This window comes from Ovis aries, chromosome 3 (assembly GCF_016772045.2).
Source record: "Ovis aries strain OAR_USU_Benz2616 breed Rambouillet chromosome 3, ARS-UI_Ramb_v3.0, whole genome shotgun sequence".
NCBI lineage: Eukaryota > Metazoa > Chordata > Mammalia > Artiodactyla > Bovidae > Ovis > Ovis aries.
Window position 1 is genome coordinate 209,810,787 of NC_056056.1, and position 14,162 is coordinate 209,824,948.

General features: G+C 51.0%; 1 protein-coding gene across 1 annotated transcript; it reads right to left on the reverse strand.

Annotated features, from left to right (window-relative positions):
- Positions 1-1,378: 1,378 nt before the first annotated feature.
- LTBR (lymphotoxin beta receptor) lies at positions 1,379-10,085 on the reverse strand. Its single transcript, XM_027967982.3, has 10 exons — positions 9,777-10,085; positions 9,562-9,658; positions 9,183-9,308; positions 8,940-9,092; positions 8,473-8,569; positions 8,249-8,340; positions 4,703-4,810; positions 4,366-4,391; positions 3,456-3,684; positions 1,379-3,162 (listed from the first exon to the last, which is right to left on the reverse strand). Exons 1-10 carry the CDS (start codon positions 9,891-9,893, stop codon positions 2,921-2,923), a joined length of 1,287 nt encoding a protein of 428 aa, XP_027823783.2. The 5' UTR covers positions 9,894-10,085; the 3' UTR covers positions 1,379-2,920.
- Positions 10,086-14,162: the final 4,077 nt, after the last annotated feature.

Below are 14,162 nucleotides of genomic sequence, written 5' to 3' on the forward strand. Positions count from 1 at the left end.
ATCTCCAACTCCTGGAGCTTGCTCAAACTTACGTCCATCAAGGCGGTGATGCCATCCAACCATCTCATCCTCTGTCGACCCCTTCTCCTCCTGTCCTCAATCTTTCGCAGCGTCAGGGTCTTTTCCAATGAGTCAATTCTTCGCATCAGGTGGCCAAAGTATTGGAATTTCAGCTTCAGCATCAGTCCTTCCAATGAATATTCAGGACTGATTTCCTTTAGGATTGACTGGTTGGATCTCCTTGCAGTCCAAGAGACTCTCAAGAATCTTCTTCAACATCACCGTTCAAAAGCATCAATTCTTCAGTGCTCAGCTTTCTTTATAATTCAAGTCTCACATTCATGCATGACTACTGGAAAAACTATACCTTTGACTAGATGGACCTTTGTTGGCAAAATAATGTGTCTGCTTTTTAATATGCTGTCTAGGTTGGTCATAGCTTTTCTTCCAAGGAGCAAGTGTCTTTTAATTTCATGGCTGCAGTCACCATTTGCAGTGATTTTGGAGACCAAAAAAATTAAGTCTCTCACTGTTTCCATTGTTTCCCCATATATTTGCCATGAAGAGAAGGGACTGGATTTATTCGTTAAGTTTTATTTTAATTGGATAACTGCTTTACAATGTTGTGCTGGCTTCTGTCATACAATAATATGAATCAGTCATAAGTATATACACATATATATCCCCTCCCTCTTGAAACTTCCCTCCTCACTCCTGGCACCATTTCTTAAAAATAAGTTTCCTCCTTTTATTTTGTTGAAAAAAAAAATGTATAGTTTTTTAAAATTCTAAATACCCTGAAACAACGATTAAGGAATCATGATGTCTGGCTCTAGCCTATGGCAAGAGCAGGAGGCTTTCATTCTCTGTCTAAAAATACAGCTCACATTATTTACTGCTCAAAAAAGGAAGTTAGATTTAATACTTTCAAGGTCAACCTTAAATAACCCATCCGCTGGGTTGGATCAGAAGACTCCTGGAGTGTGTGCCTTGGAGCTTCCCCACCTTGAAGGGCCCCAGCAACAGTCATAACATTAGACCCAGAGGGTGGCCTTTTATGGAAGGAGCCGTCAGCTGCCGCAGCTCTCCTCGAAATCTTTCCAGCTAAGACCGTTTCTACTGGGCAGCACAGTAGATAAATTCTGGGGCCCCAAACATTTACAAACAAGAGAGCCTGAGAAGATCTGGAGTTCTTTGGAGGAAGAAAAGAAAATACAAGCACATTCAGAGATGCTGTGGTTTGATACCAGACCACTGGAATAAAGCGAGTCACACGAATTTTAGGGGGTTTCTCGCTACATCTAAACGTTATATGTACAATGTACTGCAGCCTATTAAGTGTACAGTAGCATTATGTCTAAAGACCAGCATACACGCCTTCATTTAGAAATACTTTATTGCTAAAAAATGCTAACCATCATCAATAACTCAGGGTTGCCATGATTTGTTTAAAAAAAAAAACCACAATAAAGCGAGGTAAGCCTGCAAGACAAGAAGAAATAAAGTAAAAGTCACGGTGCTTCTTCTGGTTGAAGGAGGCCGGCCTCCATCTCTTTATCAGCAGAATGTGAACTTGGCCTCTCAATTTAGGTCTAAAGTATGGATCTTTCCCTTCACCCAACCTTGCCAAATACGGCCTTCTCGGGTGTTCCAGGGGCTATGACTCCATGCTTCCGATGCCGGGTATAGGTTTGATCCTTGGTCGGGGAGGTTTGCTGCATGTCACACAGTGCGGCCAAACAGACAAAACGGAAAGCCTTGCCAAACCCTTTTGTGCTTTGTTTTGAACCTGGGGGTTTGAGAGTCGGCTGAGAACTTCATACCTGCAGGGTATGGAGGAGGTCTGATGATTTGAGAAAACCAGTCCATTTTATCTATTCAGAGAAATTCTCTTTTTTACCCACTAGGACTCTAGAGCCAGTCTAGCAGGGCCTATCCCAACCATGTGCAGCTAAACTGGGCAACTGACTTATCCTCTCTGGGCCTCAGTCTCCTCATATATTAAATGGGAATAGTCCTCATACCTGCCTCCTGAGGGTTTTGTGAGGGGTGCATAAGGTAAGGTTGCATGGCATTGCGAACACTGTCTGCCACATTGCCAGAGATTATTGTCCAATACTATCATCACCTGAATTCCATATACCAGCCTGTCACACAAATACCTCGTGGGACTATAGTTGATGACATTTTATATTCCATAGTTTTGACCCGTGCCGTTGACATGGCCCCAGTGGAATCGTGTTTCTCTATAAATCCTAAGGAAATCAAGGGCCTAGGTCTCAGTCTCCTCTTTATTTGTATGTGGGTACAGTTCATAAATACACTCACCAATTTTTTTCCTCCCCATCCAAAACTCCCTTATACCTTGAACCCTACCCAAGCCCTTGGTTAGAGAGACTCGCTTTCCTGTTGAGGAGGGGAGGGGTGGGTGGTCCTCCTTGTCACTCCGGCTTCTTGTTGGGTCTCCCTCCGTCCACTGAAGTGCGGGCCCTCAAAGGGCCTCTGAAGCTTGGGGATGTTGAGCACCATGACTCTGCCAGGGGGGCCCCAGTCCTTGAGTGATTGCGTGGCTGGCTCCGTTCCGTGCCAGGCTTGGGATTCAGATGCCAGGGGGCAGTGGTTAGGGTCACGTGCCCTGTCTGTGCCTGAGGCTGAGCCGGTGCAGCCGCAGTGGGCAGGGAGTCTGCAGTGGAGTCCCGGGCCTGCTCAGGCGGCCTGGAGAGTCCCGCGGGGGCGCCGTTCCCAGCCAGCGCCGGCCCTGCTCTCAGAGAGGCAATGTCTGAGGCCTGGCCCCTCAGGGTCCAGCCCTCCGGGCCCTTCCCAGGCCCTTAGTCAGGCCTGTGCCGGGAGGGCAGCCTCCCTTCTCCTGGCTCCTCCAGACATCGTCCGGCATGGCTGACACTTTGGGTCCTTGGCTCTGTCAGAGGGCGTAGCACCCCAGTGTCTCTGTCTCAGCCAGGTGCCAAGCCTTGCCATCCTCCTGGTAGGGCATGGAGAGCCCGGGAGGGCAGGGGGCACCCTCTTCGGGGGTGGGGTATGGAGGCTCTGGGGGGGCGGGGGGGTCTCCGGGGCCCCGGGCTCCCCCCAGGACCGGCCCGTTATAGATGTAGATGTTGCCGGTGACGGTCACAGAGCCGCCGGTGACATGAATGCCATTGGTGCCTGTGGGAAGGAAGGCAGAGTGAGGGGGCGAGGGGCCAAGGTTGAGGGGGGCCCCCACGCGCTGCCAGCACGGGCCTCCGGCTTCCCCAGGGCCCCACCTGCCATCTCCCCTTTCTGCCCTGTCCCTCTCCACGCGCTTCGGTTTCCTGAGCTCTGCGCTCATTCCCTGTTTTCTTGGTTTTCAGTCTCGTCCCTTCTCTGCCGTCAGGACACTGGCTGTTGCAGTCTCCTCTTTTCTGCCCGGCTCACACGCTCTCCCCTGCCCACCCTCCCTCCCCGTCCCCTCTTCTCACCAGGGGCCACCTGGCCTTGTTCTGGGGGCTCAGCATCCAGGTCCCTGGCCTGGCTCAGGGGACTCTGCTGTTGGAGCACCTCTTCCTCCAAACCCGGGTTCGCTGGGACGCCTGCCGAGGCCAGGGCCAAGTCTCCAGGGGCAGGCAGAAGTGGCTTTACCAGGTCAGGAACGTGTGTATTGAACCTTGGGGGCTCCCAGTTTCCATCAGCAGGATTCGATTCCTCTCCCTGCAGGACAGAGGCCGAGAACCAGCCAAGGACGGGGGTCTCAGACTCCATCTTTCTTTAATTCCCACCCCAACCCCATGCCTAGGCAGCTCCACGCCCTCACCAAGCTTCCTGCCTCAGGACCTTTGCACTTGACGTTCACTCTTCCTGGAGCACTTTCCCTGCTACATCCTGATGTCTGGCCCTCTTTTCTTCAGCTCTCTGCTCAAATATCAGCTGACCACAGAGGCTCTCTGTCCACTCTAAGATAGTATACCCTCATTGCTTGCCACTGTCCCCCCCCCGCCTGCCCACCCCACCATGCTTTATTTAGCAGTTGGGCTCAGTTGCTTCAGTCGTGTCTGACTCTTTGCCCTGTAGCCCACCAGGCTCTGTCCACGGGATTCTCCAAGCAAGAATACTGGAGTGGGTTGCCATTTCCTTCTCTATATTTAACAGTTGTCACCACCTAATACATAGTCGACTAACTTTATCCTTGCTCCACTGGTATGAAACTCTGGGAGGGTAGAGACTGCTTTGTTCACTGCTATTTCCATAGTGCCTGGCACACAGTGTGCTCAATAAATTATTAGTTGAATGATTAAATGGATGTTGAAGCTGCAGATTCTTTTCCTGCCTGCCCCCCACCCTTGTTCACCTGTCCCCTGCCCCTCCTTGCTGCCTCCCTAGCCTCCCCATTACCTCTGGGTGCCTCTTGAGCAGGGATCCTGGAATAGAAAATGAAACGGCAGGCCTCAGACCCGCAGGCTTTTCCCTCCACACCCCACCCCACAGTATGGCACTGCCCACTCTGGGCTCCCAGAATGATCAGTCTGTCATTCCCCTTATCTCCAGCCTCAGAATAAAGGGACTGGATTAATGTGATGTCTGTGTTGGGGACAAGTGCTGGGTGTCTTGAGGGTGTAAAGGGCAGAAGTGTTGGCCCTGAGGGAGCTGAATATTCTCTCCAGCTCCCTACCCCACCTGGATGGGCACAGTCCCAGGCAGACATCCCTGCCAGCCTCTGAGTCTTTCCTACCTAGCTTTCTGCAGAGAGAGGGGTGGCTCTTCCAGGTGTAGATGAAGACGGTGGTGAGGAGCAGGAACGAGACCAGAGGCAGCAGGATGGCCAGCACGAGCATCGTTCCTGGAGGACAGCAGACAGGACGAGGCGTGAGGGACCGAGGAGAGCAGTGGGTGGATGGGGCAATTAGGGAGCAGCTCTCCAGTTCTCAGGCCACCCAGATAGGAAACGGGGTGCAGGCTTCCCCTCCTGCTACTGCTCAGTCCTGTCGGACTCTTTCCAACCCAGGCTCCTCCGTCCATGGGATTTTCCAGGCAAGAATATTGGAGGGGGTTGCCATTCCCTCCTCCAGGGGATCTTCCTGACCCAGGGATGGAGTCTTTTACGTCTCCTGCATTGGCAGGCAGATTCTTTACCACTTGTGCCACCTGGGAAGTTCTTTCCCCTGTAGACCCACTGCAGTTCCTAAAGGAGGAGCTGGAGAAACTTCCCTTGGGTTACAGAGAAGGGGCGTAGAGCCTGACGTGGGTTGGGGGGACACCCCCCACCGAGAACCAGGAGAACCAGGAGAGACTCTGCCTCAGATGGAGATGTTTGGGGTGAGTGTGGTTGGCCACCGGCACAAGGGCAGACCTGTGAGGGTGAGGACAGGCACTTGGGCTGGAAATGGGAGTGGGAGGCAATAAAGGGAGGGTGGGCTTGGGGTTGTGAGCAGACATGGCTGCGGGGTAAAGCCATGTTTCTGCAGATTTGGCTATCTGACAGCAAGATACACAGCAGTAGGAGCTGAACCTGTCCTTCTATAGCCATGGGAGTGTTTATAGGGGTGAGAGTCGGTGTCCCGGCTGCTGAACTCTGCCTGTGGCTTTCCGGATGAGGGGGGCTGCTGAATCTCCACTGGCTTGCTTGGGGCAGCTCCCAGGAGTGGGAGGGAAGGGGAGGCTGGGCTTCTCAGGTGTCTGTGTACAGCCATGGGCAACCGTTGTCTTCCTGTGGGCCTTGTGCTGCCACTGACAGCATGGAGTCCACTATGCCTGTCACTTTTTCTGTCACCTGCGGACCTGGACGTTTAGACACTGGGAGTTCACCCTTGGTGGTTCATCTAATTCTGTGGCCTAAGTGAGTCCAGAGTAGGAGGTGTGGGGAAGAATTAGACCTGGGTTCCTGCTCAGTTGTGTGTTTTTCATATACAAAATGAGGAGATTAGCTTATGTACTCTTTGAAAGTCAAGCTCTAAATACCAATCTGAGAATTACAGAGCCAAGGACATGAAGACCTATTAGCATCAAAAGATGTGTGCTTCCAACAGGGGAAGGATGAGGGGAAGGGATAGTTCGGGACTTTGGAATGGACACGTACGCACGGCTATATTTAGAATGGATAACCAACAGGGACCTACTGTATAGCACATGGAACTCTGCTCAATGTTATGTGGCAGCCTGGATGGAAGGGGAGTTTGGGGGAGAATGGATATATATATACATATATATATATATATATGTATATATATATATATAGCTGAGTCCCTCTGCTGTACACCTGAACTATCACAACATTGTTAATCAGCTCTGGTGGTGGTGGTTTAGTTGCTCAGTCGTGTCCGACTCTTTAAGACCCCATGGACTGCAGCCTGCTAGGCTCCTCTGCCCATGGGATTTCCTAGGCAAGAATACTGGAATGGATTGCTATCTCATTCTCCAGGGAATCTTCCCAACCCAGGGATTGAACCCAGGTCTCCTGCATTGCAGGCAGATGCTTTACTAATTGAGCCACCAGGCAAGCCCCGTTAATCAGCTATGGTGGTGGTTTAGTTGCTAAGTCATGTCTGACTTTTTCGACCCCACGGACTATAGCCAGCTAGGCTCCTCTGTCCATGGGATTCTCCAGGCAAGAATATTGGCGTGGGTTGCCATTTCCTCCTCCAGGGGATCTTCCCAGACCACAGGTTGAACCCAGGTCTCTTGCATTGCAGGCAGATTCTTTGCCAACTGAGCTACAAGGGAAGCCCTCATCAGCTATACACCAACGCTGCTGCTGCTGCTGCTGCTGCTAAGTCGCTTCAGTCGTGTCCGCTTCTGTGCGACCCCATAGATGGCAGCCCACCAGGCTCCCCCATCCCTGGGATTCTCCAAGCAAGAACACTAGAGTGGGTTGCCGTTTCCTTCTCCAATGCATGAAAGTGAAAAGTGAAAGTGAAGTTGCTCAGTCTCTTAGAGACCCCATGGACTGCAGCCTACCAGGCTCCTCCATCCATGGGATTTTCCAGGCAAGAGTACTAGAGTGGGGTGCCATTGGCTTCTCCACCAATACAAAAGAAAAAAGAGAAAAAGTGCTAATCATTTTTGATACACAGGTAAAAATTAATAATAGAATGTAGGAAAGATTATGCTATAGTTGGATGAAAAATTAAGTTACAAACATTCAAATGACTCCACTTTTAGAAAAAATGTTATTTTTTTCTATTGTGTGGAAAAATTTCTGGGAAGATATATTCAAAAATGTCGAGTGGATATGCCAGCTGATGGTTCTGTAGGTGAAGTTTAGTTTTGTTTATCTGAATTTTCTAATCTTTTACAGTCTGCATTATGGCATGGCTTTTGGAGTAAGAGAGACCTACAACAGGTCTTCATAATACCAACTACCACATGGGTGATCTTGGGCAAGTCACCTAACCTCTCTGGGCATTGGTTTCCTCATCTGTCAGTAAGGATAATAATAGGACTATTTCATAGGATCATTACGAGGTTTAAATGAGTTAGTGAAAGTCAACTTCACAAAGTGTCTAACGCACTAGCTCTTATTAAATGGAAGCTATGATTATAAATGCTCAGCCATTTTTTAAAATTAAGGAAATAAACTTTCCCTTGATTGATAACAATGATAGTCATTAGAAACATCCTATAATTCTCTATAGGGCTTCCCTGGTAGCTCAGCAGTAAAGAATCCGCCTGCAATGCAGGAGATGCAAGTTTGATCCCTTGGTGGGGAAGATCCCCTGGAAGAAGGCATGGCAACCCACTCCAGTACTCCTGAAGAGTCCCCTGGACAGAGAAGCCTGAGGGCTATGGTCCACAGGAACATGACTGTAGCGGCTAAGCACGAGCATGCCTATTCTTTCAGGCAAGGAAAGCAATAATTCCATAGAAAAGACCAAGAAAGCATCAAATGTGGAATCTTCTCTCTAGTGATGGAAGCTGTAACCTACTATGCTCAGTAAATGGGTTATGGGAAGGAGGCATGTCCAGAATGATGACAGTGATATCAGGTACAGTTATATCTATATCTATATATCTATAGTTGCATCTGTATCTATGTCTCTGTGTAGACGTACTATTGTATGTAACTTTTAAGTTACATGTAGAACATATAACTTAAAAAGTGCGTGTATACACATACACATGTGTAAGTAACCTGGCCCAGGGATACTCCAGTTTTTCTTTGAAGAGCTTCTTGCCTTAACTCTGAGAGGAAAGGGTTCATCATTTTCCCATTTTTTTTAGATGGATGGAATTAAGGCATTTTCCCAGATGCCCCCTCCCCATGCCCCTGGCCCCTCCTCACCTGGCATGTCGGAGGGCTCTTGTGGATTTCTGCAGCTGGTGTCAGATTGGGGGGTGCCCGGGGCTTCCTCCACGAGGCCCTGGTCCTCACACCTGTGGAGGAAAGAACCCAGCTCAGGGGGTCTCCCGGCTGGAAGTGGAGCTGGTCTGTGGAGCTGAGCATGAGGTGGGCTGTCACTGGCTGGGGCTGGGAGGGCCGGAGGAATGCAGACTGGGCACCCTCACCTGGTGTGGGGCTGGCAGCGGGCGGTGGGAGAGGAGGTGTTCTGGAAGTGTCCAGCTTTACAGGGGACACAGTTGCTGTTAGCCTCCGTGACTTCATCTGGCAGGAGAGAAGCGTGGGGCAGCCAGGGTGAGTGGGCACAGGGGGCTTCTGTCCAGCTGTGGGCTTCTATGACACCTGTTGGACGGCCCCCTACTCACCCACCCTCCCCAGTCTGTGCTTTGCAGCATCTTTCCTTCTCTCCCCATTGCCCAGCTTCCTCTCAGTGCTGGGAGGACCTTGAACCCTGCACCGTCCCAACTCCTTTTCTCTGCAGGTTCCATGTGTGAGCCTTTCTCAGGCAGGGAGAAGCATTTTATTACACAGAGAACTAGCCACCTGGGGCATCACCATGGACACAGCACCCTGCACCCATTCAAGAGCACCTGCCCAGCCTCCTTCCCACCCTCTGCTGCCAGTGACCTCTGACCTTTGAGCTCGGCCTCAGTGCCAGGCGGGCAGTCGGAGAGTGGCTCACAGTGCTCACACTCAGAGTTCCAAAAGACGCAGTACATCCCCGGCTGGCAGTGACACTGGGTCTTGCGGTTGCTAGTGCAAGGCATGAGCTCCACGAAGCCCAGCACTGCAGGGGTGATGAGGGGGTTGCTCAGCACAGGGGCTGCACTCCAGGACGTCCCACCCCTCCGCCCCCACCCTGGAACACCCCACTCACTCTTGTCACAGGGGCGGCACAGCTGGCAGAAGGAGAGATGGTTCCAGTGCTCATTGTACGACTTCTCGGGGCACGTGGCACAGACAGTGTTCTGGAGGCGGCTACATTTGGTGGAGATGTGCGTGCCTAGGTTGTGAGCGGGGCAAGAGAAGGCTCAGGGGACTGGGGTTCCCACGGTGCCCTCTGCTGCTTGCTGCGTGACCCTGGGCCTGTCCCGGTGCCTACATCGGATGGCCGGCCAGTGTCTCTCGCTCTCTGTTTCTGCCAGCTGATTTCCCTAGGAGCTGGTGTCCGGTGTCTATCTGAGGCAGCAAGGTGGGCTAGAGCCCCCTGTACCCCGCCTCCCCATCCCAGACTTCCTCTGGTCCTGGCCTCTTACCCGGGGGGCATCGAGAGCAGCAGAGGCGAAGCTTGGACTCGTAGTACTCCTTTTCCTGGTCTCCGCAGCTTTGGTTCTCTGTGTGGTATGGGAGCCCCTTCAAGAAGAGATGGAATCGGGGGGAGAATTATTCAGGGGTCAGCTGGGAGGAGCAGAGGGACATCAGAGAGGATGGCCCAGACCCCTCTCCCCTAGTCAAGCCCGCCCCCACCTACCTGCATGGGCCCCTCCCTCTCCAGCTGGGGTTGGGCCGCGGCCAGGAGACCCCAGATGCCCAGGATGAGTAACCCCCAGGCCAGGCCGCTGTGGGAGGTGGCCCACGGCAGGCGCATGGCGGCCAGTCAGCCTGCCAGCCGAGCAGAGGGATGGAGGCCTGGGAGGGAGGTGGGAGCCTGGACGTCCTGGCCAGTGGTGGCAGAGCCCAGAGGCTGGGACAGGACTTGACGGACGCGCCCCGGGGGCCGGAACGGCCGGGCCTGGCCTGGCCTCCGGGGCTCCAGCGCCGGGGCTCAGGAAGTGGGAGTGGAGCGGCCGGCGCGGGGCGGGGACAGGGAGCGCTGGAGCCCAGGCGGCCTCTGTCGCAATCGGGAAGAGGAACAGGCTTGGCTGGCCGACGACGTAGGGCGGGAGGGGCGGCCGGGAAAGCACGTGAGGGCAGCAGGGCCGGAACCCGGGCCTCCTCCCTTCTCCTCAGGCCTAATTGGAGAGGAGGACACAGGCCAGGCTGGGCCAGCTGGTGGGAAAGGGGTGGTGGAGCCAGGAGACGGTCCTCAGATGGGCACTAGGGAGCCCGGCTGGGGCAAAGCAGACCCGGGAACAGATAGAGTTCCAGACAGAGCTGTGTCTGGCCAGATCTGAAAAAATGGATGGGCTTGGGACTGTCAGACTTGGAGGGTGTGGAGATCCACTGGGAGCCGTGGACAGCTAGCCAGACCAGCATCTGGGAACCAGAAGTACCTCTTGGCAGACTTACTGGACTCCTGGGTTACCGCCCTGTCGTGTGAATTTTTAACATAAACTGCAAAAGAGTTGCCCGCCCCCCTGCCCCTCCCCTGAGTCAACCCAACCCACAGAGCAGTGGGCACAGGTCACCTAGGAGACACTCTAGAGGGTACAGCAGCCCCTGCCCTCCCCCCCCACCAACCTCCATGTTCTCAGAGAATGCAGGGACGTGAAGACTGAGTTCCCGTGGTCAGGGTGGCCAGGCCGGGGCTGGACAACCACCACCCTCAGGCCTAAGACCTCACCTTAAAGCCTTCGGATCCCTGAGCTGACAGCCCGCCTGTCCAGGCCTCTCACCTTAAGGATGAGGACGCTGAGGCCAGGATACCATGTAAAAGAGAGCAGGATTTCAGGAGGGCTTGGTCTGGCCCCTGCCCTGTTTTTTCCTACCATTTCCTTGCAATTCATTAAGGCATCCTCGCCCTCCCCGGCCCACACCAGGGAGTCTGGTTTCCACATTTCTCTGCTCCTGGCTAACTCCCACCTGTCACTGAGGGTCACCTGGGCTTGGGGAGGCACCCCACCCTGGGCTGCACAGCCACTCCACCAGATCCCTCCCTGTGACCCGCTGCTTATCACCCGCCGGCCACTGGCCTTTTGTGCTTGGCAACAGCCTGCCCTGAAACTGCAAGTCTGGGTTCTAGGAGCTTCGCACAGAGTCCGGTATGGACCACGTGTCCAGTAAATATTGACGGACTAATTTGATGATGCGTCTGCCTACAATTCGGGAGACCCAGGTTCGGTCCCTGGGTTTTGAAGATCTCCTGGAGAAGGAAATGGCAACCCACTCCAGTACTCTTGGCTGGAAAATTCCATGGACGGAGGAGCTTGGTAGGCTACAGTCCATGGGGTCGCAAAGAGTCAGACATGACTGAGTGACTTCAATGTCAATGTCAATGTCAATATTGATGATGACTTGCCCACGTTACATAGCCAGTCCGTGGCAAAGCAAGCCTAGAGTCTGGGCTCCAGATGTCTGGGCCCTAGCTCAGTCCAGTAACTGCCTCCTCATGACTCAGCGGAGCCCCTCCAGGCATGAGGGGTTGACTTGCTGGGCATACATCCTTACCCTGGTTGGTCTGACTGGCTGGACAGGCTCCTGGTGGAGAAGCAGGGGAGCCCTGGGCAGGCGTGTACCTGAGGGGTCAGAGGAATCACAAAAGAGTGAACTGGCCTGCCTGAGATTTAGACACCTCTCTCCTCTCCTAGTACAGGCCCAAGACTCGTATTCTTCCAGTGAATGTCCTGCGCTGCCCCAGGGTGGGGAAGAAGTGTCAGATCGGGCGTGTGCACTGCTCAGGTCAAGGAAATGGAGACTGGGACTGGAGCAATTAAATGCAGAAAGGTCTGTGTGCGTTTTGACTTTAGATCCATTTTTCTGTTTTTTAGACATTTATAAAAATTGAAGTTTAGTTTATTTACAATATTGTATTAGTTTCAGGTGTTGTTGTTAAGTTGCTAAGTTATTTCCAACTCTTTTGCGACTCTATAGACTGTAGCCTGCTACGTTCCTCTGTCAGTAGGATTTCCCAGGTGGGAACACTGAAGTGGGTTGCCATATCCTTCTCCAGGGGATCATCCCAACCCAGGGATTGAACCTAAGTTTCCTGCATTGGCAGGTGGATTCCTTACGGCCACCAAGGAAGCCCAGTTTCACGTGCACAGCAAAGTTATTTTCTCAGATTCTTTCCCATTATAGGTTACTATATTAATTATAATTCCCTGTGTTGTACAGTAGGCCCTTGCTGTTTATCTATTTTATATGTAGTAGTGTGTATCTGTTAATCCCATACCCCTAATTTATCACTCCCTGCTATCTTTCCCTCTTGGCAACCATAAGTTTGTTTTCTATGCCTGTGAGTTTATTCCTATTTTTGTATATAGAATCATTTGTATTATTTTTTAGATTCCACATTTGTGATATCATATATTATTTGCAAAAGTAGGAAGTGAAGAAATACCTGGAGTGACAGGCAAATTTGGGCTTAGAATACAGAATGAAACAGGGCAAAGGCTAATAGAGTTTTGCCAGGAGAGCGCACTGGTCATAGCAAACACCCTCTTTCAATAACACAAGAGAAGATTCTACACATGGACATCACCAGATGGTCAATACTGAAATCAGATTGATTATATTCTTTGCAGCCAAAGATGGAGAAGCTCTATACAGCCAGCAAAAATAAGACCAGGAGCTGACTGTGGCTCACATCATGAACTCCTTATTGCCAAGTTCAGACTTAAATTGAAGAAAGTGGGAAAACCACTAGACCACTTAGGTATGACCTAAATCAAATCCCTTATGATTATACAGTGGAAGCGAGAAATAGATTTAAGGGCCTAGATCTGATAGATAGAGTGCCTGGTGAACTATGGATGGAGGTTCGTGACATTATACAGGAAGCAAGGATCAAGACCATCCCCAAGAAAAAGAAATGCAAAAAGGTAAAATGGTTGTCTGAGGAAGCCTTACAAATAGCTGTGAAAAGAAGAGAAGTGAAAGGCTAAGGAGAAAAGGGAAGATATACCCATTTGAATGCAGAGTTCCAAAGAATAGCAAGGAGAGATAAGAAAGCCTTCTTCAGTGATCAATGCAAAGAAATAGAGGAAAACAACAGAATGGGAAAGACTAGAGATCTCTTCAAGAAAATTAGAGATACCAAGGGAACATTTCATGCAAAGATGGGCTCGATAAAGGACAGAAATGGTATAGACCTAACAGAAGCAGAAGATATTAAGAAGAGGTGGCAAGAATACACAGAAGAACTGTACAAAAAAGGTCTTCATGACCCAGATAATCATGATGATGTGATCATTAATCTAGAGCCAGACATCCTGGAGTGTGAAGTCAAGTGGGCTTTAGGAAGCACCACTATGAACAAAGCTAGTGGAGGTGATGGAATTCCAGTAGAGCTATTTCAAATCCTAAAAGATGATGCTATGAAAGTGCTGCACTCAATATGCCAGCAAATTTGGGAAACTCAGCAGTGGCCACAGGACTGGAAAAAGTAAGTTTTCATTCCAATCTCTAAGAAAGGCAATGCCAAAGAGTGCTCAAACTACTGCACAACTGCACTCATCTCACATGCTAGTAAAGTAATGCTCAAAATTCTCCAAACCAGGCTTCAACAGTACATGAACTATGAGCTTCTAGATGTTTAAGCTGGATTTAGAAAAGGCAGAGGAACCAGAGATCAAATTGCCAACATCTGCTGGATCATCGAAAAAGCAAGAGAGTTCCAGAGAAACATCTATTTCTGCTTTATTGACTATGCCAAAGCCTTTGACTGTGTGGATCACAATAAACTGTGGAAAATTCTTAAAGAAATAGGACTACCAGACCACCTGACATGCCTCTTGAGAAACCTATATGCAGGTCAGGAAGCAACAGTTAGAACTGGACATGGAACAACAGACTGGTTCCAAATCAGGAAAGGAGTACATCAAGGCTGTATATTGTCACCCTGCTTATTTAGCTTCTATGCAGAGTACATCATGAAACGCTGGGCTGGATGAAGCACAAGCTGGAATCAAGATTGCCAGGAGGAATATCAATAACCTCAGATATGCAGATGATACCACCCTTATGGCAGAAAGTGAAG